This window comes from Leuresthes tenuis, unplaced genomic scaffold, assembly GCF_036924035.1.
Source record: "Leuresthes tenuis unplaced genomic scaffold, fLeuTen1.0.hap1 SCAF_3, whole genome shotgun sequence".
NCBI classification, from domain to species: Eukaryota; Metazoa; Chordata; class Actinopteri; order Atheriniformes; family Atherinopsidae; genus Leuresthes; species Leuresthes tenuis.
Window position 1 is genome coordinate 7,250,689 of NW_027325357.1, and position 23,638 is coordinate 7,274,326.

The window sequence follows — 23,638 nt, forward strand, 5'->3', positions numbered from 1 at the left end:
GTGTTAAAGAGGAAGAAGCTCTGCCATGGCCTTGGTTCATGCAGGGGGCTGGAGGGACATTTACAAGAGTGAATTTTGAAAAGGTGGAAAAGTGACCTTTAGAACATGCCAAACAATTAACCTGTGGAAGTCAGAAGGCATTGTAAAGCTGTTCTTCTATGAAAGGCAGAAATAAACAACTCAAAATGTTAATTAAATGGTCGAATGCACCCCCTTCTCTAATTTTGCTTCATTAACACATCGCAAAGGAAATGCTTATGTAATTCACTTTATAATGTGCTTTTGTGGAAGCTGCAGCGTGCGTCCTGTGATTAGAATTCAAACAATAAAGGTCTGTTTAATTTTCAGTTAGATAGAAAAGGAAAAAAACAACACTGACAGTCGAGGTTGTTTTCGTGTAGGAAAAGGAACTGGTAAAAATACACGAAGAAAGTGCAGTAAAGTGTACACCAGACTTATTAGCGAAGGCAGCAAGGGTGCAAATGCTGTGCCCCACAGTGTGTGGTGATACACAGTGTTTGGTGATTTAAATTGAACACCACAGCTTTAGTCTGATAGTAGTTCATATTTTCTCACTTGGCTCTTCGCTCATTAGAGAGAAAGAAAACAAGCCACCACTGTGAACTCTCTCCACCGATGCTTTAGCTCAACAATCTTAAACAGTAATTCATAAATATTCACCAAGCTAACTTGCTGTGGTACAAGTAGGAGTTATTGAATTTAATATTCTCACTCGAAGTGACGGTGTGTTAGCAGAAGTGTAATGTAGCTATAAGCTGTAATTTAAAAAATTAAATGTAATTAAGAGAAATGTATGTCTTTTTTTCTTCAAGATGACCTTTGGGAATCCGACTCCTGCAGATGTGTAAGCCTGGGCTCAGAACCAGTTCGAACTTTGCTGGTGCTGGATGAATCAGTGTGGGCAAGCTGTGGGAACTCGGTCATAGTTATGGAAATCTCCAGCCTCATAACTCAGGTAACTTGTTGCTAGGCACAGAATGATGAGGTTTGCACTGTTAAAAAAAAAAAAAAAAGATGAAACGAGATGCTTTCAGTCTTAGAAAATTGTCAGAAACATGCATACCCTTCCTCAAGTGCAGAAATAGAGAAGAAAAGAACAAGAATTAAAACATATGTATAGAGAATAGAATATAGTGTGAGAAACTCACCGATGACCTGTGCACTCAGCAGCTGTAGAGCTGGTGGATAGCTACAGTAAAAGAGAGCTGAAAGAAGAGCAGTTATTGTTGTTACTTCATATCTGTGTGAAGTGCAACAAAAAGTGTGTGATGTTTTTTTCTGAGAATTGATTAAACCCTTAAAAACCCAGCTATATTCCATGATATTACATATTAAGCTGAGTTTTTCTCTTGTAAAAAAAAAATCAGTGTATGCCTTAAAATGTTCAGATGTATGTAACTTTACACAGAGGGGAAATAATGACCACGTTAAACGAATGAGACACACCATGAGCTGAGACAAAAGTTTAAGAGTGCAGAGATTTACATCCAAACAAAAACCTTAAGAAAGGAGAGGAGCAGCCTCGGTAACTTTCACATTGAAGTGAAACAAGCTCACATAGATAATGCATGAAACTTCCACTTGTTAGCACATGGCTGATAATCTTCAGCCAAATGCTAAGGCTGGATGCTCCTTGTTCCTAATTCCCACCCTTGAACAGTTATGAAAAAAATATGTTGTGGTCTCTCAGGTTTGTTGAGTCTAATACCCTGGCAGTCATCATGAGCAGTTGCAGTTATGCGATGAAAACGAACAGCTATGGTATTGATGTTTTACTCATTATATGTCTTTTAGAGTGCCAGGGTTCATGCTTACAGCTTATTTTAGCTTTATCTAACAGCTGAAGAAAATGATTAACTATCACATGTTTCTAGTGTTGTGGAACTTGGAATTCGGTCAAGATCAGTTTTAAAAAATTCACCATTTTTGAATAGGGTAATAAAGGAATGAGATTAAAACATCATTTTATGTCTCTTCCATCCCTGTTGGTAGAGTCAAAGGCAGACTCCCATGTCACCATGATGTCACCAAGATGTCACCATGGGTTCATGGGAGAAACTATGAAGCACTGTGTTTTGTTTATTTATTTATTTATTCATTTTTGTGCAATATTTGATGAAACTTTCTCTTTTCATTTCTGCAAAGATTTATAAATGCAACGTTAGAGAGCCAGTAATCTAATCTGTGATGTCATCAAGATTTACTGCAGCTCGGAACAGCTGCATGGACAATGAATCAGACCACTTGTAGATTCACACAATGTGCTTTGGAGCTGTCGTACAAATTGAAGCTACATTTTCTATGCTCCGAGTGATTATACAGAAGTGTGCACTATTATCTCCTGAAAATCAACTCCTCAATCTCCTTTCATGCTTTGCATTTTTGTGTAGTCATCCCCCAAACAGTTCCTCTATTTGGTATGTCATTAGAGGTATAGAGCAGGGTGATTACTCAGGCTATGGTGACAGTGATGAATGACATAAAACAAACTCATCTGAGTAAAGTAAATATGGTACTTAGTTGCTTAACTGCAGCTGCATTACCATTTAATTATAGCTCCCAGGTGTGAGTGTGCATAGCAGTATAAATGGGTTGAGTATTAGCAGGATAAAAGTATGTGACAAAGTAAAGTTAATGAAATTAGAATATGTGATCAAAAAAAGAAACGACTTTATCGAATGTATCACCTTTATTTTACAACACATTCTTATTGAGGTAACCGATCCTGGACTCTGTTCATACAGGCTCATGGTGGGGGTGCTCACAATCATCCTCGCCTTCTTTCTTTCCCCCAATCATTAAACTTTATACATAGGGAAGCATTTATTAACCACATGACTCTTTCATCTGACTACTTCAAATTAATCTCCCCAGCTTCGTTTTGCATTAGCCAGTTGGTTTTACATTCATACTGCATACTTATATACAAATGTAATGATTTGTTCAGTTGTGTTTTATTTAGGCGTCTACCTCCATGTATTTCTGAGTAAATGTTGGACTCTGATCTCAGGACAGTCTGTCCTGCTTGCACACATTGACCCAGAGCATCATTCACAAATACAAATGTGTATAAATACAAATACAAAAATGTGCAAGGTTAAATCTGATGTAGTGCCCTCATGCCAAATACACTTTTGAATCAAATGTTAATATGCACATTCTTCAAGCTGCAACAAATCTGAACAATCACCACAAGGACAGGTGCATGCCGACATAATCAGGACTAAGCTGAGCTCAGAATGTGTCCTTTTATTCGTTAGTGCTTTCCTCCAGAGATGTGTACTTATGCAGCCGAATGGCCATGCAGCAGAGGCACAGTTCTGGTTCAAGGTAAATCCCACAGAGCTTAACAGGTCTGCTCTGGATACCTGCTTGCTGACCTGTCTTTCTTACTAATATGAAGCCAAGAGGGCAGACGTCACAGGACATGCAGTGCATATCCAGGATCTGGACAAGCAATATTTGTCACCTGTGGGAAGAGAAATCATTTGGTTCAAGACTAGAGGACCGCTGATTTAGATTCACTTGACGTGTTCCCATTGCTTTCCCACATCGATGTTCACCACTTTATGAGATTTTCTGTAGTTTGGAATCTTTTATCCATGACTTTGCTGAATACTGTGGCCTGCTCCATTTCATCCTACTGATCCTGCAACCTGCTGCTTGTTATGAGTCTTAAATCTTAAATCTTCACAGCCAGTGCTTCAGTGATAGTGTCATTTAAAAATAACCTTTTCGGTTTTTGGAAAAACATGACTATACTTCCTATGGTGTCTAAATTGCCATCAACAGAACCCCAAAGGATCATCATAACACTTACAAATTTGTTTTGCCTCTCAGCTTTATATTATTTGATTACATACACTCCAAACCAGTGGGATACATGGAAATTATAGTGCTGACAAAACCACAACATCACAATTTTTGTGAGGAATACAAAATTGGAATGTAATCAGAAAAGCTTAAACACTTTTATAGGTTGTCATCCTTAAGCTGCTGATATTTTGATACAAGCTCACAAAGCTCTAAAATGACATCCTTTTCAACCATCCACCTTTGCGACAGAGGTCTTCAACAGGATATGATTTGCAGGCTAGACAAAACAAAGGCCTAGTCATCTGTCATCACTTGAGGAATTGATCTTGGAATGACCGCAGTTATGTTGGGTTAACAAGAACGGTTCCCTCTCTGAGTGAATGTCAGAGAACCGTAATTCCTCGGTCACTGAGGAGTAAAACTTGCATGTATAACAACACCAGGCAACTTTTAAGAAAAATCTGTCAGTAATATTAAGTCACTTCATCCAAAAAAACAAGGTTTCAAATTTGTTTTTTTTTTATTTACCGTAGTTTCTCCTTCCTCCCATTATTCTTACACTATGCATTTGTAGGATTTCACAACAATTTTGACATACCAAATACTGCCAATCTCTTCTTCTCCCTCTTCCATGCTTATTTGAGCCTTGGTTTAAAGTCCTTTAGCACCCTACATCTGCACAGCTGACACTGTCATGAGCCGTTAGGTTACATGACTGGTTAGTTATGCTTTCCAGTTTGCAAGACTATTATCTTCTTCAGATGGTTATGGCTCTATTTGGTGCAAATAGTAGACTTGGTCATGGTTGTGATTGGACGTTAGCTGAGTGCTAAGTATCACGCTTTCAACTGATACCAGAGCTGATGGTGAATATTTTCTGTCATGAGCATAACGTCATTTCTTTTGACAAATTATGAAATGTATTCATGAAAATGTTGGTCTAGGATAAGCTTTTGCAAAATGATTAATAAAGAATCTTTGCTACCTTTTAGATGAAAAGACAACAGATTTATGTAAGAGTCTGTATTTCGCAGATGTCTGGATGAAAACTAAGCAGTAAAAATGACGCACTCTTTGAGAAAGTGGACATCATTTGCTAAGTTACATATTGATTTCTATTCAGTTTATTTGTATAGCACCAATTCACAACAGGAGTCATCTCAGTGCACAACCACTTTTCATTTAATGAACTTTTGGTGTTTAACAAGCAAAGTCCAGACCTATTCAATTCATGTTTAACCATGACCAAATCTGACAATCAAACCACAGTGGATGGGCTCAAACAGTCAGTGTTGAACCCTGCTCTCTAGTAGATAGAAATGCATTATGCTGTGTTTTGTGCATACAAACATCATAGAAATGTGTTGGATTTTAATGTTGGATCTGATGAGATCCTCCATCTTTCTCAGTCAGATATTTTACTTCAAAGTTTAGCCCCCAAAGTCAAATTTTCCTTAAAAATTCTGACTTGTTGGTTGAAATGGAGCACACCTTAAAGCTCAGTTTGACCACAGAAACTTTTGGGGGTTCGGGGACTTTTGGAATGTCAGACTCAGAACCTGCGGCTTCATTTCTAAAGGGACAGGTCACATCGAAAACCATATGACACAGTTACAGTAAGTGTTGCCTCAGAGGACCATCTTGTTGCTGAACAGTGTCTTGCACAAGCCATTTACTTTCTCTTTATTTGGATAAATCATCTTGAGACTTTTTCACTGAAATTATGTCAGCCAAACTGTATGCTGTCTTCACCATCATGGGATCCTACATAAGTAAATCCTACCACTTTTGGACAGTACATGTTCTTAAACTGATTCACTCCCAACACAAACCCAGGCTTGTCATTGAAATTGCAAAACTGAGCTATAAACCCTATTTATATTCTCATCAGTCCAACTGAAAGGGTTGAGTACAGCAGGAATTCTGAAGCACAGTTGGATTCTAAAACAGCTTAATTAGGAGTAAATTAAAGAAATCTCAAACAATCAAGTGAAATTTTATTTTGAATAAAGTCAAAGCAGTAGGGGTTGGTTTGAATGTGCTAGTAATGCAGTGCTTGGCTTGTTTTATTCCAGCCTGTTCGCATTCACAATTTTATTAAAGCCCAGTGTCTGTATTACAGAACTCCACAAATGTTAACACTCTATAGAGGTCATATTTGCTCCAATGTAGCAAGACCTTAACAAAGTGGGACATGCATGGACATACAGGCCTTGATCAATACTGACTGGCAAGCCTTGTTCTTTTCTCTTCCTTTTACTATTTTTTTAGTCTAGCTGGTTTCGCCAATCACTCAGCTGTCCACTCGACTCCCTCGCCCTCAGGGTGGAGATGCGGACTTAGCTCTCAGTAAAGGACAGAGACACCTTGTCACATGGTGTAATGAAGGACTAATGAGCTGTTCAGACCAGCTGTAGTGTTTGTGACTCTGGCTCTGTTGTTATTTCCCACTGGTGAAGGTGGACTATAGAGGGGATGTAGCTGTTAGTGTGACAATGCCGGGCTGAGTGGAAAGAACACATTGCTACTGTCAAGCTTCACTGACTACCTCATCTTTGAAAGCAATGCTGGATTCAGTAGACTAACACCAGATTGTTGGTGGGGGGCAACATCTATGCCTTGTACTCATCCCTGTATCCAACAGGCTTTCAACACATTCGGTCTTTATAATATAAATCAAAAAATATATTGGGAATTCTGCTTTGTAACACCACCTGCAATACAAACTGAGGTTTATGTTATTTTCTTAAAAATAGTTAGTTAAAACTAAAACATTTTCAGGCACTTCTCTGGACTCCTTTATTACCTTCCATATAAGTCCATCATGTTATATTGTTCTTAGTTTACCAGATTGCCTCCAAGTGGTTTCAAACATATGGTAGGCAAGATGGTATTGAGCAACAACAGTATGTCAGCCATTGATTAGCTGGATGTCCCTTTTAGCATCACCAAGCTTGATAATCATTAATGTGATAATTATGCAGCATATAGAATGCATTCAAACAGTGTTTTTCTTCAAAAACTTGTCAAGTCAACTGATTTGAAATGGGTTATTGAAGGTTAAATTAGCCCTTTTATTAAGTATATTAAATTTTTTGATGGCTGCAAAAACAATGAGATTCGGTGCGTGGAGTTTCCAAGGCATAGCTGGCCCCCACTGCTTGGGAGTCAATTAAAACAGAACATACATCAAAGGCTTATTTCCTTTTCCCTAATTTTAAACAAAGGAGGGCCCACTGGCAAGGGCACACTAACAGGTGGTAATCCCTGTCTGCCGGTGCTCCTGGGTTGGGGTGGGTGGCGCTTTCTCATCCTTACGCAGTCACTCTCACTGACTAATTGCCCAGCTTCATGCACCTTGTGCATTGACAGTGATACGAGTTCCAAGATTATGCCCAAACCAACCCTTGTCACGCCTTAGACCTCCGGGGATGCATGTGTTGCCATGATAAGGCTCATTGCCTTTATTTCAAACAGCTCATTAAGAATATGCGCCTGAAACTCTTACTTCATTGTGCTCTTTGGAAGGGGAATGATGCAAAAACATGTTCCATGAGTCTGGGACTGTGTATTTATAGAATTAAAAGGGACATTCTCAATAAAAGCAAGTTTAGAGTGAAAACTGAATGTAAGATTAAAAATAGGGGACCTCTGTTGACCTCATAGTGTGATATTTAAGACAGACAACATGAAATTGCTTTATTATATCACAGTAAGAGGAAAAGCTCTCTTGTTAATAGGGTGATTTCTATAATGATGTAGTCTGCAGTCTTAGCTTTTATTTGTGACAGTGATGTATTTATATATATATATTTTTTTTATTTATATATTTATATACAGAATAGAGGTTTCAGAAATATGTGTTTATTTTTTTGTAAATGTCATATTATTCCATTGATGTGGGTATTTGCATTTTATTAACAGAATTACTGTGTCTGTTACAGAAATTTGAAGTCCACCCAGACCCACTGGTCAGTGTCGCACACATGGCATGTGCGGGTGGCGGGGTGTGGATGGCATTCTCAGAGGGTTCCTCCATCCGTCTCTTTCATACTGAAACACTGGAGCTTCTACAGGAAATTAACATCTCAACACGCTCAACGCTGCTGAACACTGGTAGGCACTCAGCACACATCACCACCTCTATATGTGGAGCCTGAACTCCAGGTACAGAGGTCAGTCCCAGTCCTGCAGCTCAGTGCACCAAGTGTGGCCCATTTTTACAAAATGAAAACATGAAGTTGTTTTTCCTTTTAAAAAAACACATTGGCATATGTTTCCATACTGTGCAAGTTGTTCCTTGGGTCTTGTACTAGGACTGCATATGTATTCACTTCAGGCCTTTCCACAGCCATAATAGAGCCATAAATTGAAGTAAAGGAGAGAAAAAAAATAGAAATAAGAACAGTGAAAGAAGAAAGATAATGTGAAATAAACAAGGTGAACAACAGTGGAATGGCAGCTGAAAGATTTTCACACAAAGGGTTACCATGGAAAATGTTTTTGAAAATGATTTCAAATCCATCCATCTTTGATAATTTGACCAGTTTAAATGTTTTTCTCGACATATACCCCTCCCTCCTTTTTAGTGCTTACTTTCTGTACAATTATCCCCCTCGTCTGCTTCGCTTTAAAATGGTCCTACCCTCATTTTACTTTACACTGCAATTCATTTAGAATTACACAAATGGCTAACTACTTCCTGTTTGCCTTTCTTCGTGATGGACAAAATATTTAACAGCGATTGTGGGTGTTTTTACCCCTTTTTGAGACTAAAATTATGATAAATAAGTATCTCTTGATCATACCTTTAACTGTTGGTGAGAACTACAGTATGTGCAACTCGATGTCAACATTCCTCAAACATATGTGATATATATATGTATATGTACATGAAAGTCATTTTGAGCTTAAAGAAGCAGTATTTAAATTTAAACCAGCCCTTTTTTTACTTTGAGTGATGTAGTCAGAGAAATACTCAAAGCTTTGGTTGCACTCAGTTTTATCATAGAAAAAAAAAGTTTCTCCTGAGACTTGAGAAAAGAAAGAATAACAACAGGCGTGTGTTTTAAACTCTTCTCTTTCAGATCAAAGTTTCTCTTTTTTTGTCAGAGATGAAACTTTAAGAAGAACGGACTTATACAGCCACGGTATCTGGAGAAAACCAGTGACCGAGAGGTCATTTTCGCCCAGCACCAGTGCTCTCCCCTGAAATATGCAGCAGATTGAGGAAGGGTGGCTGCCTTGAGGCTTGGCCCTGAGGGAAGTTACAAAGTGTGAAAAAGTGATTCTGGGCTAATGTCTTCATGGCCCACAAAAAGAAGCAGATCTTTGACTTAAGTTGTGATTTGTTGAGCTCACATGGGAAAATAGGATCCCTTGCCACTCTACAACCACAGATACTGCACAAGAAATTTTGATATTTTCAAAATCCATCACTGGGTCTTTGCTCCCTTAGGTTTCTCCTTGACTTGTGCGAGGACATACAATAATGATATACCCCATAATCAGCTCCCATTAATGTGATTTACACTCAACAGGGAATTCCAGTTGCAGTAAACAACAGAGACATTTCTCTTCCCCACTAATGCCCTTAATAGTTCTATCCTTAGGGTGAAAAATGATATAAAAAAAACTCCTGAGTGGCATATCACAGGGAGACTTTTATCTTAGGAGACATCATCTTTTTAAGGCAAATACCAGCTCCAACAATAAAGTCATTCCACACTGCAGTGTGTATATTTCTGCAAAAACTGGAGGTGCAAGATTGCTTGAGGGGTAGCTGAACCTCCTTAATCCCAAGTGCCTTTGTCATTATCCCTCTTTATCACTGTTTTAAAGACAAAGCTTGGTGCCCACATCCCCCGACTTAACTTCAGATTTCATGGTAACCTTAGAGTGGGTGTTCATGAGCAACACTCTCTCGGTTAAGCTCTCTAACCAAAGCACAAATAGACTCTCAGGGATTGTGAGCAGGTGGCAGTTTTGAAACAAAAAGCCATTTTTGCCAGCACCGAATTTGCTGCTATAAACCACCTTTGCTCTCTACGTAGAAGCTTCTGCTCTCTGTTGGTTAAATGTTCCTGTGTTCTGACTTCCTCTTTTACACACGGCATCGGTTTCCTGCTTGGGATGAATCATCTCTACAGAGTACAATGAATTAATTAATGACACTGTTGAGCCATTCATGCAAATAATCATAATCTGAGCATGACACAGAACGAACATGTAAATACATGTCCACATGTAAATGAGCATTCTCTTAGTTGTGTTCAAATGTTGGTGTAATTCAATTATGGTTTCTATGGATATTATGGTAAATAGTTCTATAGATAACTAGGCCACAGAGGAAGCCAAAAGCTGTGGGACTTCAGAAAGAATGCAAAAATGAATCCACAGCAAACTGATATTTTTACCCCTTTGTTAACTGGAAACAAAGGATGTGCTTGTATAATAAGAGTCTGCAATTATCCTCTGCCGGCACTAATGCAGAGCAACAATAACAGGTCTGTGGTTATAAAAAAAAAATTCACAGTGGAAAACACATCTTCTCTCTTGTGTCATACTTTATAACAAGATGTAAAAAGTCAACTTCAGCCAAAGAGAGTGACAGATTAATAGCATCCTAAGGATGATCAACAAATTCGAAAGAAAAAGAGAATCTCTTGAAATGATGTCACTCGTCACCTATACACAGAGCATCAACACCAAAGCCGGCTGCCAAAAACCAGCTCCTGTCACACACAGAAGTCTCCTGATTTACTGCCTCATTTAATATTTTATTGATGATTATATGTCCCTAATTTTTACTGATATGTTTTATTTAATAGAACATGATGTGCATTTTCTAAATTCTTGTCAATTACTTTAGAGTGAATTAGACAAAAAGACATGGTATGAATTTGGTTGAGGATACTTGGTGACCCAGTGGGAATGCATCATGTTTGCAGGTCCGATCCACTGCTTGCTCTTATTTCCTGTTTTTAAACGCAAAGATGGTGAACATCGAATCGCTTAACTTGTGGCTGTCACTCTGGCTATGTCCATCAGACTCTTGCTTTAAGTTTTGACTACAACTTTGACTACAGTTTGCAAAATGATACCGTCATCAGTATTCAGCATTGCCACTGATCACCTCATTCAATCATTGACCAACTTAACCCAAGCACCAACAACAACACATCTGGATATTGCAGACAAATAAGTAGGAAGCTTACTGGTCTTAGAAAACGATAGTCTCTGAATGAAGTGGTTACTGGACAATTCCACTGCCGTAGTTTCAACATGATATTCATAACTATGATTTCATTAGTGCACAATTGCATAAAAACTCACTCCTCTGTGATGCCTACAACCAGCACATTACTACAGTAACCCAGAGGGATCAAACCAAACACTTCCTATTTACCGCAGCTACTTTGGTTTCGGAATAGATCGAGGGTATTATGTTGGTTGCAATTTGCAAATTTTGCCACCGGATGTCACTTCATCCTAACTTCTGGACCTCAGATTAGTTTAATATCGGATTCTCTTTTAGGCTCGAGATTGTTTTGCAGTTTAGATAGTTGTTGCCAATGCTGGAACAGCAAGCATTCCTGCAGGATTAACCACCATTGATTTAAGCTTTCCATCATCTAAAGGCACGTGCATGTGCATCTGTATTGCAGATCAGTCGATAGAAAATCTCATTGAGAATACCAGGGATTGACATCCTGTCATGGCCTTGATGTTCTGAAGCATTAACACAGAGCCAGGAGGAGGTGAGGGAGTGTCGCACCCTGTCAAGCCACTTGGTTATGCTGGAATGATGTTGTCTCAACAACAAAAAATGACTTCCCATTCCAGCTTTGATGTTCAAGTCATTTTATAGCCTTTATATCACAACAGCTTACTCTTTACTACATGGTTTCCAGGAGACATATTTGACATGTATTCAATACCAAAATTTAAAATAACTGTTGTGAGTAAACCTATAACACGGTTAAGCTTCTGTCTAAACCAAATAAAATGGACTTTACATAGTTTATATTCTTCTAATGGGGATACATTTTTCCGTTGAATTTTTTTAGTGTGTAGGGTCTGTTGTGGACACTGAAGATTTGTATGTTTCTACAGTAAGTGATTCAGCTCTGAAGTTTATGAAAGGTTATATCTGACTGCCCAAACTGATCACCTATGTGGGTGGAACATGGGTTCGGTTATCTTTGATGCCAGTGTTTAGAGTTTTTTCAGGATGCCTATCATTTAACTAAGTAAAGATCGTTTTCTTGCATGGCAGTTGTTTTTTGTACCTCTCATCAAACACTTCAAGATCAAAGAGAGGTCTGAAAAGTGAATAAGTAAAGATGAAATTAAATGGGATTGAGAGCATCAAAAATGGCCTCATAACCGGCATCTATGTGAACTTAAGGTTGCCTTTTACTCAATTTAGCAGATGAAAAAGATGCTTCACCAGTGTTCATAGTGGTGGGTTTTCAGTTAGCTGTGAGGTAGAGCTCGTGAAGAGACATAGGATTTTTCTTTTCTTTACAAATAGAAAACTGTGATCAATTCTAGATGATACATAGAACCGATGCGGTGCTGCAGAGACTGTTTGCTCGTCTTTGTGTAAGCAATCGAGCAACAGAATAGTGGATACGTTTAAGGCTCTCAATGGACTTTTTAGGAAGACCAGTAAAAAGTGCATGGCCCCAGGTTGTCTTTTTGAAACAAAAATATGAATGAATTTTTTCAGCATCTTAGGTGAATACAAGTCATTTTACCCACTTTGCTTATTACAGGCAACACAGCCACATTCTGCCTTGCTCCCTTTATGGTTTTTCACCCAATTGATACTTGTTCTGGCTTGTCTTTTCTTGAAATGAAATTATCCACAACTGTGTACATTTTGTTTTAGCTGTTATCACCTAGGGAGAGTATGAACAGTGAGAACAACAGAGGGGCAAGATGGCTCCCTTGGGCAACACCAGTGCTTATGTCGTGTTTCTCTGACATGTTCCCCAAGACAAACAGCTGTGTAGCAACAAGTGAAAACTATAAAGCTTTGTGTTTCACAAGCTCTTCAAATCTCAGACAAAAATTTGTAATAAGTTCACAGACTCTTGTTTCTTATTTTGTGCATCGATTAGAGTTCTCTTTAAACTGAGTCAACAGCACATGGACGGATCTAACGTTTCATTATCTTACATAACTGTGAGCTCTCTGTGGCTAAGCTGTTAGTGTTATTTTGGTCAAAAATGAATTAACCACAGAGCTTAACACTTAACTCACCAACAATAAGTGTTTCATACTTTTTCATCTTACATTAGACGAGGGGCGGGACATCATTTTGTCAGTAGGAAGCTGTATGTTGGTGTTATTTGCTGACAGTGGATGGCAAGGAAAACTTAATTTTCGCTCAATGTTTTCTATATTGCAGGTCAAAAGAGCATGCGGGTCACAAGCCTTCTAATTTGCCAGGGTCTGTTATGGGTGGGCACAGCTCAAGGCTTAATTATCACTCTTCCAGTTCCCAAACTTGAGGGCATCCCCAAAATAACAGGTATGTATAAACAGCATCTTTAGAAGTCAGTATGGTATTTTTTCAATTTCTTTAATAGAAAATGACTCTGTACCACCTATTTTTGAGTTCACATTTCTTATTTTTCATGTGGCTCCGAATCAATACAAATATTATCAGGCAGGCAACTGTCAAATCATATATATATATATATATATATATATATATATTTCAGCATAATTTAAAACTGCCTGACAGTGTTGTGTTTATCATTCCAAGTGAATGAGGTCATTTGTTTTCCACTTGCACAACCTTCACTTCATGGCCACCTTATTGCAACCTAGTTTATTGAATAATATGGAAATGTCCCACAAACTATGACTTGCATTATTGCTGGAACAGTGGCAGTTATGAAAAATAATTTCTGTAAACTGTTGATGACATATGATGTGAAGGTAGGTTGACATCATTTTCAGTTCACACAATTCAACTTGCAACCTGCATAACATTCTCATTTAACTGATGTGACTGACAATGACTTAGTCCCAAGACTTTACAAAAGCACTGTCTGTTCTTGCTGGATGGCATTTGAATACTATGTTTCCCTGCTTGCTCCAGGAAAGGGGATGATCTCTCTAAATGCTCACAGTGGGCCCGTTGACTTCATTGTGGCAACCACCAGTACATTGTCTCCTGAACTGCTTAAGAGAGATTCTGTAGGAGATGGCCCAGACTCTGCTTGTGGAGGTGAGGACCGCAGCGACACCTCCTCTCAGGAGTCCCTGCAACATTCCGGCTCCAATAAAGGAGAAGAGAAAGGCAAAGGGCGTGGCGTTCTGCTGCAGTACAAGCTGCGCTCCACATCAGGACTTCCTGGACGGCCATTAACGGCACAGGGCGACGAGGTGTCAGACTCCTCCCTGGAGTCTTTGGAGCACAGTGTAGAAGACGGATCTATCTATGAACTTAGTGATGACCCAGAAATGTGGGTACGGGGACGTCCTTGTGAGAGGGACGGGCCGCGCAGGGACAGGGTGATCTCTGCTGCAGTTATATCTGGAGGAAAGGGTTTCCGCAGACTGAAAGAAGGAGGTGCAGCAGGTGTGAGGACAAGTGGAGACTGTTTAGAAAATATTCTTATGGTATGGCAGCTCCCACTGACGGTGTGATTATGGAAAATACATGGCATGGGGATATGCATCTATAGTTGTCTGTGATTGTCTGTTTAGCCTTGAATCACCTGTTAATTCAAGAGATTTGACTACATCATGAGGAGGTGTAGCCACTGTTGCAGAGCTTGATATTGTATTATTTAGTCTGTGAAAAAAAGGAAGCCAAGACATGCAATTTTTTAAAAGGCACCGTCAGCCCAAAAGCATGCCTCGAATGTTCAAGCTTTTGTGTCATCATCTTCCCAGCGGTGGCAGAGGTCACCACAGACTAGTTCCATGTCATCAGCCTGGTCTGGTTCCTCTTCCTGCCTTAGTTAAGACTGATATGCCGCACTTTAACCTCATCAAGGCAGCGTGCGCTCTGCCACATTTATTTCATGCAAAGGACTTCTGTGTGAGCACCCACACAGACAACAGGCCTTTGAGAGAAAGCCTTTGTTGTATCTGCCATGCTCTGCAGAGTTAAAAATGGACATCTCCTGTCTGATCCTGTGGGAGAAATCCCATCTGTTTAGAGCTAAAAAGCTGGGGACAACCATTGCATCACAAAGCACATTAGCATCATTTTATTAGCTTTGCCTGCCTTCTTCTCATCCCTTACAATGTGAATGTATGAAACCTACTATTGTGTCTCGAAACTGAATCTGTGCTTCTTAAAAAAAGAGGAAAAAAACTGTAATTTAATTTTGTTGCAGTATTTCAAAAATAGTATGGTATAGTACAAAAACTCAAGACTGTTTGAGATGCAAAAGTTTTGCAAACAAACTGATTTGGAATCTACTTTTGCACTTTAAACTTACTCTAATAATTACAAAATGATTTGATCAAGTGAGGCTATTTGATCATAAGTACCATTTTTCCCAGAAAATGTAAATGTCAGATACGTCCTTCAAATCTCACTGTCATTTCTCAGCTAGATAAAAGACAGACTTGTTAATTCTTAACTCACATTAGATGGAAAGCCAAGTCACACATGAAAAGCCAGATTCGAACGAATGATGAATTAAAAGTGTCACGGCCATCTTAACTGCTGTCGGCTGGGTTACAACGGAGGGGTGCCTAAGAGATAGCAATGAGCACGTTTACCTTTTATTTTCAGAAAGATAGAAAATAATCATGGTTCAGGTGTTGTTTTATCAGAAACCGTGTCCCATCAACAAGCTTAATGCAAACTAAATTCCTATCATGTGTTTAGACCAGTTGAAAGATTACATAACCTGTTTTGAAACTGATGCAAAATAGAAAATAACTGTAATGAATGATAGAATATGCACTGTAAATATGATTGTTCTTCATTTTTAACTCGTGAAAGCACCTTGCCTTTACCCAACAGCTGCATGTGTGTTGGATCAAAGATGGTATGAGAGGCACTCAGAGGTACGGTGCATATTTTTAAAAAAGTTTCCCTTCAAAATGTCTTAATTTTTAAGTTGTTGGCATTAACAGCTTAGTAGGTAAGAATTGTTAACCCTGGCATCAAGCTAAATCAAGCGGTACCTTCTTTACATGTTTCACAGTGTGTTGGCACAGTGGACAGACAACATAAGTATATAATGAACAAATCATTGTGGAATTTCAATAAACCTACTCATGCTTAAAGTTGTGGTATATATTTTACGTCTACCTCTTTCACCATAGATGCATCACCATTTTGTGCTTTCCTTACAGAGTCTATGAGTTAGTGTTTTGTATTTCTCTTTTATATTTTCCTCCTTACAAATAAAATTTTCAAAGCCCGAAACATCCTGTCGGGCAGAATTCCTCAAAAATGTCAAGCGATCAGATGTTTTGATGACGTTATCTGAAGAACGGCAATGTGAGGTTCACATTCATTTTATGTTGTTTTCCTGTAATTGGCAATAAATATTGACAATGCAGAATGAAATGAATGAAAAATTAAATGGAAGAAAAACTTTCTGTATCCCAAAGGGAAATGATAGGAAAATTGTAATGAAAGGAAGTAGAGCAGCAATCATAACAGACTACTGGTATAATGTGCCGTTAACCCTTACCTACCAAAGCACTCTGATTGCAACCTCAGCTTACGAGGATGAGTGTTTATTTATGCTTATGTTGGCTGATGAAGTACAAGTACTTAGTTATTTTACTGCTGATGAGAGACATTTTCACTAAGACTATATTACTACCTTATCCACTGACACTGAATTGATCTAATTTACTGACTTTGATGGACACTTTTGTTTGTAGTAGATGCTTGCAGGCATTATCCACAACTTGAATATTAATCCTCAAAAATAAAGTACTGTACTACCAACTGTTACTGTGCACGTGGACGTTTTAGGTGAGGCCGCATGGCACAGTTTCTGTTTTTCCTTAATTATTCTTCTTTGTTTATATCTTCATAATTTTTTTTCCATTGTAGATTTGGCTTTTGATCCCATGAGTTGTTTTTCAACATTATCCTTGCAAATAAATGCAGAGATTCAACAATATGGTGACATCCAACCCAAGGGTAAAGCATTACAGTTTTACAGTAAAGGCTAAAAAGCCATTTTTTCTATGTGATGACAAACACTTTTCATGTCTCACTGGTGTTGAGCAAACGCTTATAAGGAGGACTTATAAGGACCTTTGTGACTCAGAACACTTGTACTACACAACACTTTTCACAGTCATGGCACTTTCTCTGCTCTGCTCCCCTCTAACTCGTGACTCTCACCCACAAATGGGTTGGCTTAGGCATTAAAAGCAGACCTACATGGTCAGGATAGGAATTAATTTGCTTGGTTACAGTTACAAAAATCTACATGGTTATGGCTTACATATTTAATTTGTGGAAAAATATGTTCTCATCTCATAGTTTACAACCACAGATTGTGTTAGTATTACTACAAAAAGTGGACAGATGTGCATACTAATTATGTTCTTTCTGTTGAGAGTGGACTGAGACACTACAGAGGATGACTGGTGAGGTAAGAAATACTGTAAAACTCCCTCATAGTTCACAGACTTTACTCGCTACAGTTGTGCGCACACTGATGTAAATTTTTTTAACGGGTAATGAAGCACTGACACCAACATACGATGCATCCACTTTGTTCTAAAAAATATCATCATATATGTTAGAAACTATGGTAATACCTGCAAAAGGAAGGTTAGAAAAGAGAAATTAAAACCCAAAATTAAGATGAAAGCAAGACAACATACAGGGGTGTCAAAGGTATGAGTATGTTTAGTTTCCTTTCGTACGTTGCTTTTATGTGACATGTTTAACAGTCTAATGAGCATATACTGAATTAAAAACATATTTAAACATGAGCTTGAGTTAATTTTTTGAAGCAATGTATATGGCATAAAGTCAAATGAAATGGATGTCAATGGTGCAGTAGTTTTGAAAATGTATTTTCAATAGTATTATGCTAATTTCTCAGTGTCTGAGCAGCAGAATATTTTGTCTTTGATCTTACCGTTTGGGTTGCTGTCTCACTTTTTCAGTGTTTGATTATTCAAATTAGAATAAGCTTACCTCTATATCTGCTGGAAATCAGGGGACACAAAGAAACTGATTAGGAAAACAAAATTATGAAATATAACTTCATTTTGCCCTCAGCGGTCTCCTATCTTCAATACTTTACCCTGCAGACGACACATCATGGGTGAGTAGGAATTAATTCTTCAAAAACAAACAAAACAACATGCTCACACGGACCCCCCCCTCCCCTCTCTCTCTCTCTCTCTCTCACACACACACACACACACACACACACACACACACACACACACACACACCACCACCACCACCACCGCTGATTATCCCATTTGCTTATGTCCAGAAATAAGAAGTCATTCAAAGAAAAAACAAATCATTTGCTCAGATTGGCAGTTGGTAAAGTGCAGTTTCAGGGAATGCAGTGTTTCACCTGTCAGTAAAATGTATGCATCTATAGGGCCAGCGGCTTATGTTGCTGCTGGCACACTAGTGTTTAGAGGGTGTTGTGGGATTGTTATGAGCATGCTTAAACTGCAGGTGAAAACACTCCAGGGACGCCTTGCCATTTCCCATCCTCTTATTTGGCTCCTCCTACCTTTACTGTCTCCACTTGTCTTTGTTTCTGTCTCACTCTCTGTCTCTCTTCATCTTTCTCTCTTCATACTTGGGGTGGAAAAGATCCACAATACATCATGGTAGGAAATAAGGCAATGTGCAGTTTCCTCATGAGCAATCATAAGGTCAAAGTATGGTGTTGACTTTTCACCTCTAAGTATTATTAATAGTCTCCCCTTCTGACTAACTCCACATGGAGTAGTCAGGCCAAATGAAGGCCCCCTTTGGTGCTGACAATGTCAGATAAAGGGGGCAAAGGGTGGGGGGAAATGGGGCTAGTACATTCACTGAAGTGAGCCTCAGCAGTAGCCTACAGGAAATTAGCATGAAAGGTCAATGCCTAGATAAACTATAAATGGTGGGCTAGACGAGAGGACTCAGATGAAGGTTCAGGTGGGTAAAGCAACATTTAGATAATCATAGTACATGACTGAACTCATCACAGCCAGCTGAGGCTTTAAAGCCTAACGCAGCTTCATGTAAATCACCTGCGCTTGTATATGAGACATGATTTAATGTAAGCAGTTTTATAGATTAAATTTAGCAATGACTTCCTCAGTCATGCAACAATTTACAAAACAGTAAAGCATAAGAAAATATTGCATTTTCTGGCATTATGTTATCTCTTCTCATTCTCTGTGGACGTGTACAATCTAGGCTTTGTTTACCTTTGTTTCAAGCTCTCATTTACCCAAACTTTTTGGCTGATAGATAGTATTGTGGGAGCACTCAATTTGCAGACATCCAGCAACACAAAATGCATGACACAACTCCTAAAAGGATCCATAAAACTCCAGCAAGAAATGAGAGTGTAATGCTGATTTGATAAAGCGCTTCTCAATTGTTCCTTGTGCCTGCGTCAGCAATAGAGCACATCCTTGCCTTGAAGCAAAATGACAAAATGAGAGGCCAGAGCATGGCACAAGTGTTCAACTGTCAAAACTCAAACACCATAAGACACAAATATGTGTTTTTTTTTCCTGATGGGACTTCACAACCCTTCTTTTCTAAACCTTTCTATAGATATTTTTTGCCAATTAACCCTGCTCCAGGAAACATTCTCCTATCTCAAGCCCCAGCTTTGCGCCTGTGCAGCTTGCGGCATCATCCTCCCTACGTCTCAGGTATAATTTGCATGCCTCGGTCAAGGCTAAACTGAAGCGGATGAAGCGTTGCAGTTTAAAGGTCCCCCTGCTCTATCTGTCAACTCCTAGAAGCCAGGCATATTTGCATTGCTTTTCATTTCCGCAGGCTTGGCAGTACGAATGATAAAGGAAGACGAGCACACTGTACAAACCTTTCTTAACAAAAGAGGCAGTAGCTACTGATTTGCATACGAAGAATACGTGGATAAAGCCCACACAGGAATGCCTCAGGTCTTATTATCAGCCTCCATCAATGCTCTGAGCTGATGCCTGTCAAAATCTGCTGCAAAGCCCTTGAAGGACGGGCTGTGTAGCATCTAAAGCTTCATTTGAGCCATAAAAATCTTAATTTCAAAGGTGGAGATTGTTGTGCAGTTCAGAAACTTTACTGATCTGACGTAAACTCCCCTAATGCTTTGTCAGTTCTTAGACCAGTCAATCTCTTATTGATTTAAGTACAGCAGTCTATTGCAATGCTCTCACTGCTGCTTACACTTGTTTTATTTAAAACATTTTAATCTTGCAAAGGATTAATAAAATTTTGATCACTTCATATTATTCAACTCATCCCCTAGGAAGGGGTAAAGCTTACTGGCACGACACTTTGCCCATATGAAATAGTTATAATTTTCCACAATGTGACTAAGTTAATTTTTTGTACAAAAATGATAAAAAATGGATGTGGTGCTCTATATTTGGGGTACATCTGCAATTGTCTTATTGTTGCTGTACCTTCCTTTGACAGTATATATGTTTTAATCTTGTAAAAATCTTGCAGAGTTTTATGAGCAAGAAATTTGTCAAAGCAAAAGTGTCCTTGTCACTTATTTATAATTTAATTTATTTTAGAAATAAGCCACTTTTACATGTTCTGCACATCCTTTTGTCCTGCAGTGTTTTATTTTCCAAGACTGTTTGGAGCTTTGATGGCAGACCAGAGACCTTCAATTCATTTATCTGTTGCAATATTTCTCCGCCACTATCTCAGTGGGACCTCTGTGTAAAGATAAAATTTCTTTTTATTTCTTGCGGTGAATCAAGCCCTTTCTATGCCAACATTTCACTGACTTTTCAAACAAAATGGGAGTGATTGCATTCAGGACCAGGTTTTCTCCTTTTTGCATCCCTGTTGAATTTGGATACCAGCCAGACAACATTTCAGGGGTACATAACACGCTGGATGTGGCAGCAGCCTGGTTGCATTTCACCAGAGGAGAAAAATATGACTTGAATCTTTTCAGTATCTCATCTTTGCGTTCTCTGTCTGTCTGTGTGATATGCTGATGCAGTACTGCATCTATGGATTCATAGGATACCGAACAATATTCAATTTTGGCATATTGATTTTTGTGATAGTCATGTTTCCAACAAAGTTTGCAGTGTTTTGATTCGCAGTAGATATTTCTAGTTTTGTGTTTTTCTTGCCCTCATTCTCATTCTGAAGTTTTCTGACTCGCTCTCACTCTTACACTTTTTTGTCATCTCCTACTCCTTCTCCATCTCTAAATCTTTTCTCTCTCCTTGCCTCACTTCCTCCCTTGGGGGAGAGAAGTGCAGTACCTTTTAGAGCAGTAGTCACTGGCATAACAGATGGAGGCTAATTAAGCATTGTAATGAATTGTATTATGGTAAATAAGGCAGTCATGTTTTGTGTAACATGTTCCCAAGACAGTGCTATGATACAAGAGAAAGTCATATATTCATCTATCCAACATGGTGGTGGTATAAAATAATTCACTGAACTTTCCTTCTTGATAAAAAGAGGACAGGTTTGTGTGAGCAGGATGCTTGTCCGCTTCTAAGCTGTCGGTTTTATAAAATGGACATTCACAGTAACCAACACTGACAGTTTCTATTTTTGTACCCCTGACACAGATCTTGCTATCCAACACCGTCACAGCAGTTGCAGGTTTCCTGACACGGGGACAATTCCTGTTTAAAATCACATAATAGGAAATTGTTTGAGTTGGAGACCATCAAGAGCATCTGTAACTGGTTAAAAGTTATTAAGGATTGAGTTAAATATTGCCAGATGACAGTGTAATTTAAGTGCCAATAGAATTGGAATAATAATAACAACTGTTGCTAGGTGAAGATACAGCAGAGGACTTTTCCTTTACCAAATCATGCAACCCTTCTCTCACATTGTTCTAATTTTCTTGGGTCCAAAAGCATAAACCATTTCTACAAACAAACAACATGTGCACTCCTTTTCCTCCACGCATTTTGGAATTTATAAAAGAATCATGTGGAGGGTGTATGTGCACATCTTTCTTCAGGCATAATCTTGAAAAACAGCAAAAATTACTCAACAACAAAAAAAGCACAATAATTTATCTAGAATAAGGATTTTTTTCATTCTTTGTCTGATTTTGTATTTTATCTTAATTTTTCCAGTATTTTTATATGCAGTTGTGGGTGCAATGAATAACTGCTGCTAGGTGTGATGGTTGTGTATAATAACTGTGAATGAGATTTTCAGAATAGAACAGGTATTCTTACAATATTCTGATTTTCTAGCCCCTGTGCTGTTCTGGGCTTCCAAAGGCTATTTAAGTAACAGCCAACATACCCGGCAACCATCTGCACCAAGGCTGTGTACTGTAAAGACAATGCTTTGGATATGTTGCTGATAAAGCAGGAGACCTTCCACATGTAGCCTGATGCTATCCTTGTATGAGCTGATGCTTGTTGCAACCTTTTCTTTTCTTTCTTTTTTTTTTGTCTGTAGAGTATTTAATGCAGAACTTACAGCGAGCACAATTCCAGTTTTTTCTCCACTGAACAAAAACTTTGGGATATACTTCTTTTCATGTCCTAGGTAAGCTCACTTTTGGTTTTGGATCACTTTTCTTTGGAAATAAAATGCACTGCTCTCGTATAACACTCAGGGGTTTTCTAAAGTTGAACATTACACTTTTAGAACGAAGTGAGGCTGATAAATCTATGAGTGAAGGTATGAAATTGCAAGTTAGTAAAGAGGCAAATGATTAATACAATACGATTTCAAGAAAATACAGACTACTAGCAACACAGAAAGGTTCTTACATAAATAGTTTATTAAGAGGTTTTTTCAGGGTTGTGTCCTCTGAAACCAAGATATTTTCAGTGTTTAGGGCCATTGTAACATTGTCTGCACATGCACAGCAAATTTTTTTCTATCATTGCTTTTCATTATACGAACTTCTGTGACCCAAAATATTCTCCCTTCTGCCATCATGGTGCAAAGCTATATGCCCTGAGGGATAAGTAAAGTATATTTGAATATGAACGCATCTTGAAGAGCTTAGAGCAAGGAAACACAGGCATATCTTTGTTTCTCTTCCTTGCATTTATCTTCAACATCCTCACAAGGAGGAGCTAACAGGTGAGGAGGAGCTGTCAATAAAGCAAGTAAGTAGACATGTTAAGCAGTTTATGTTAGTTATCGTGGAGTTAACTGCAGCTCCTCAGCCCCCTTACTGAACTGATAAAATGCAAGGAGGAATACCTGCTGCACAAAAAGTTATTTAGCTTTTTGACAAAGAAACAAAAAAACTAAAATATATCAGTAAACCAACAGTGAAACTGTGAACTGGCAAAATAGTTGCACAAAATATGGACATTACTGAGTTGCATCTCACTGTGAATAGTGATGCAGTTCCAAATTCTAAATGGTCCCTCAAGACATCATAGTTTTGCTCCCTTGAAAATAATTTTTTTATGTGACAGGATATAATAAAGGTTTTCTGATACATTTGGATGACCCAATTTGTGATCAATGAAAGATAGTTTGTTAAAGGACTGAAAAACTGAACAACTATTCAGTTATTATATATATGTACATATATATTCATATTTAATTATGTCCCTGGAATTAAAGGGGAACTAAATGACAAAAAAAAATGTGTTTGACACTGATGTCAGTTTTCAGTCAGTA

At 38.4% G+C, this 23,638-nt stretch overlaps 1 protein-coding gene across 2 annotated transcripts in view; it reads left to right on the forward strand.

The window, feature by feature from the left end:
• arhgef10la (Rho guanine nucleotide exchange factor (GEF) 10-like a) overlaps positions 1–16,107 on the forward strand; it is a 112,225-nt gene extending 96,118 nt beyond the window's left edge. For both annotated transcript variants that reach the window (XM_072381604.1, XM_072381603.1), the window contains exons 24-27: positions 834–976; positions 7,782–7,953; positions 13,256–13,378; positions 13,955–16,107. In XM_072381604.1, the coding sequence (XP_072237705.1) occupies positions 834–976; positions 7,782–7,953; positions 13,256–13,378; positions 13,955–14,505 (989 nt within the window). In that variant the 3' untranslated portion in view covers positions 14,506–16,107. The remainder of the gene's footprint in view (positions 1–833; positions 977–7,781; positions 7,954–13,255; positions 13,379–13,954) is intronic.
• Positions 16,108–23,638: the final 7,531 nt, after the last annotated feature.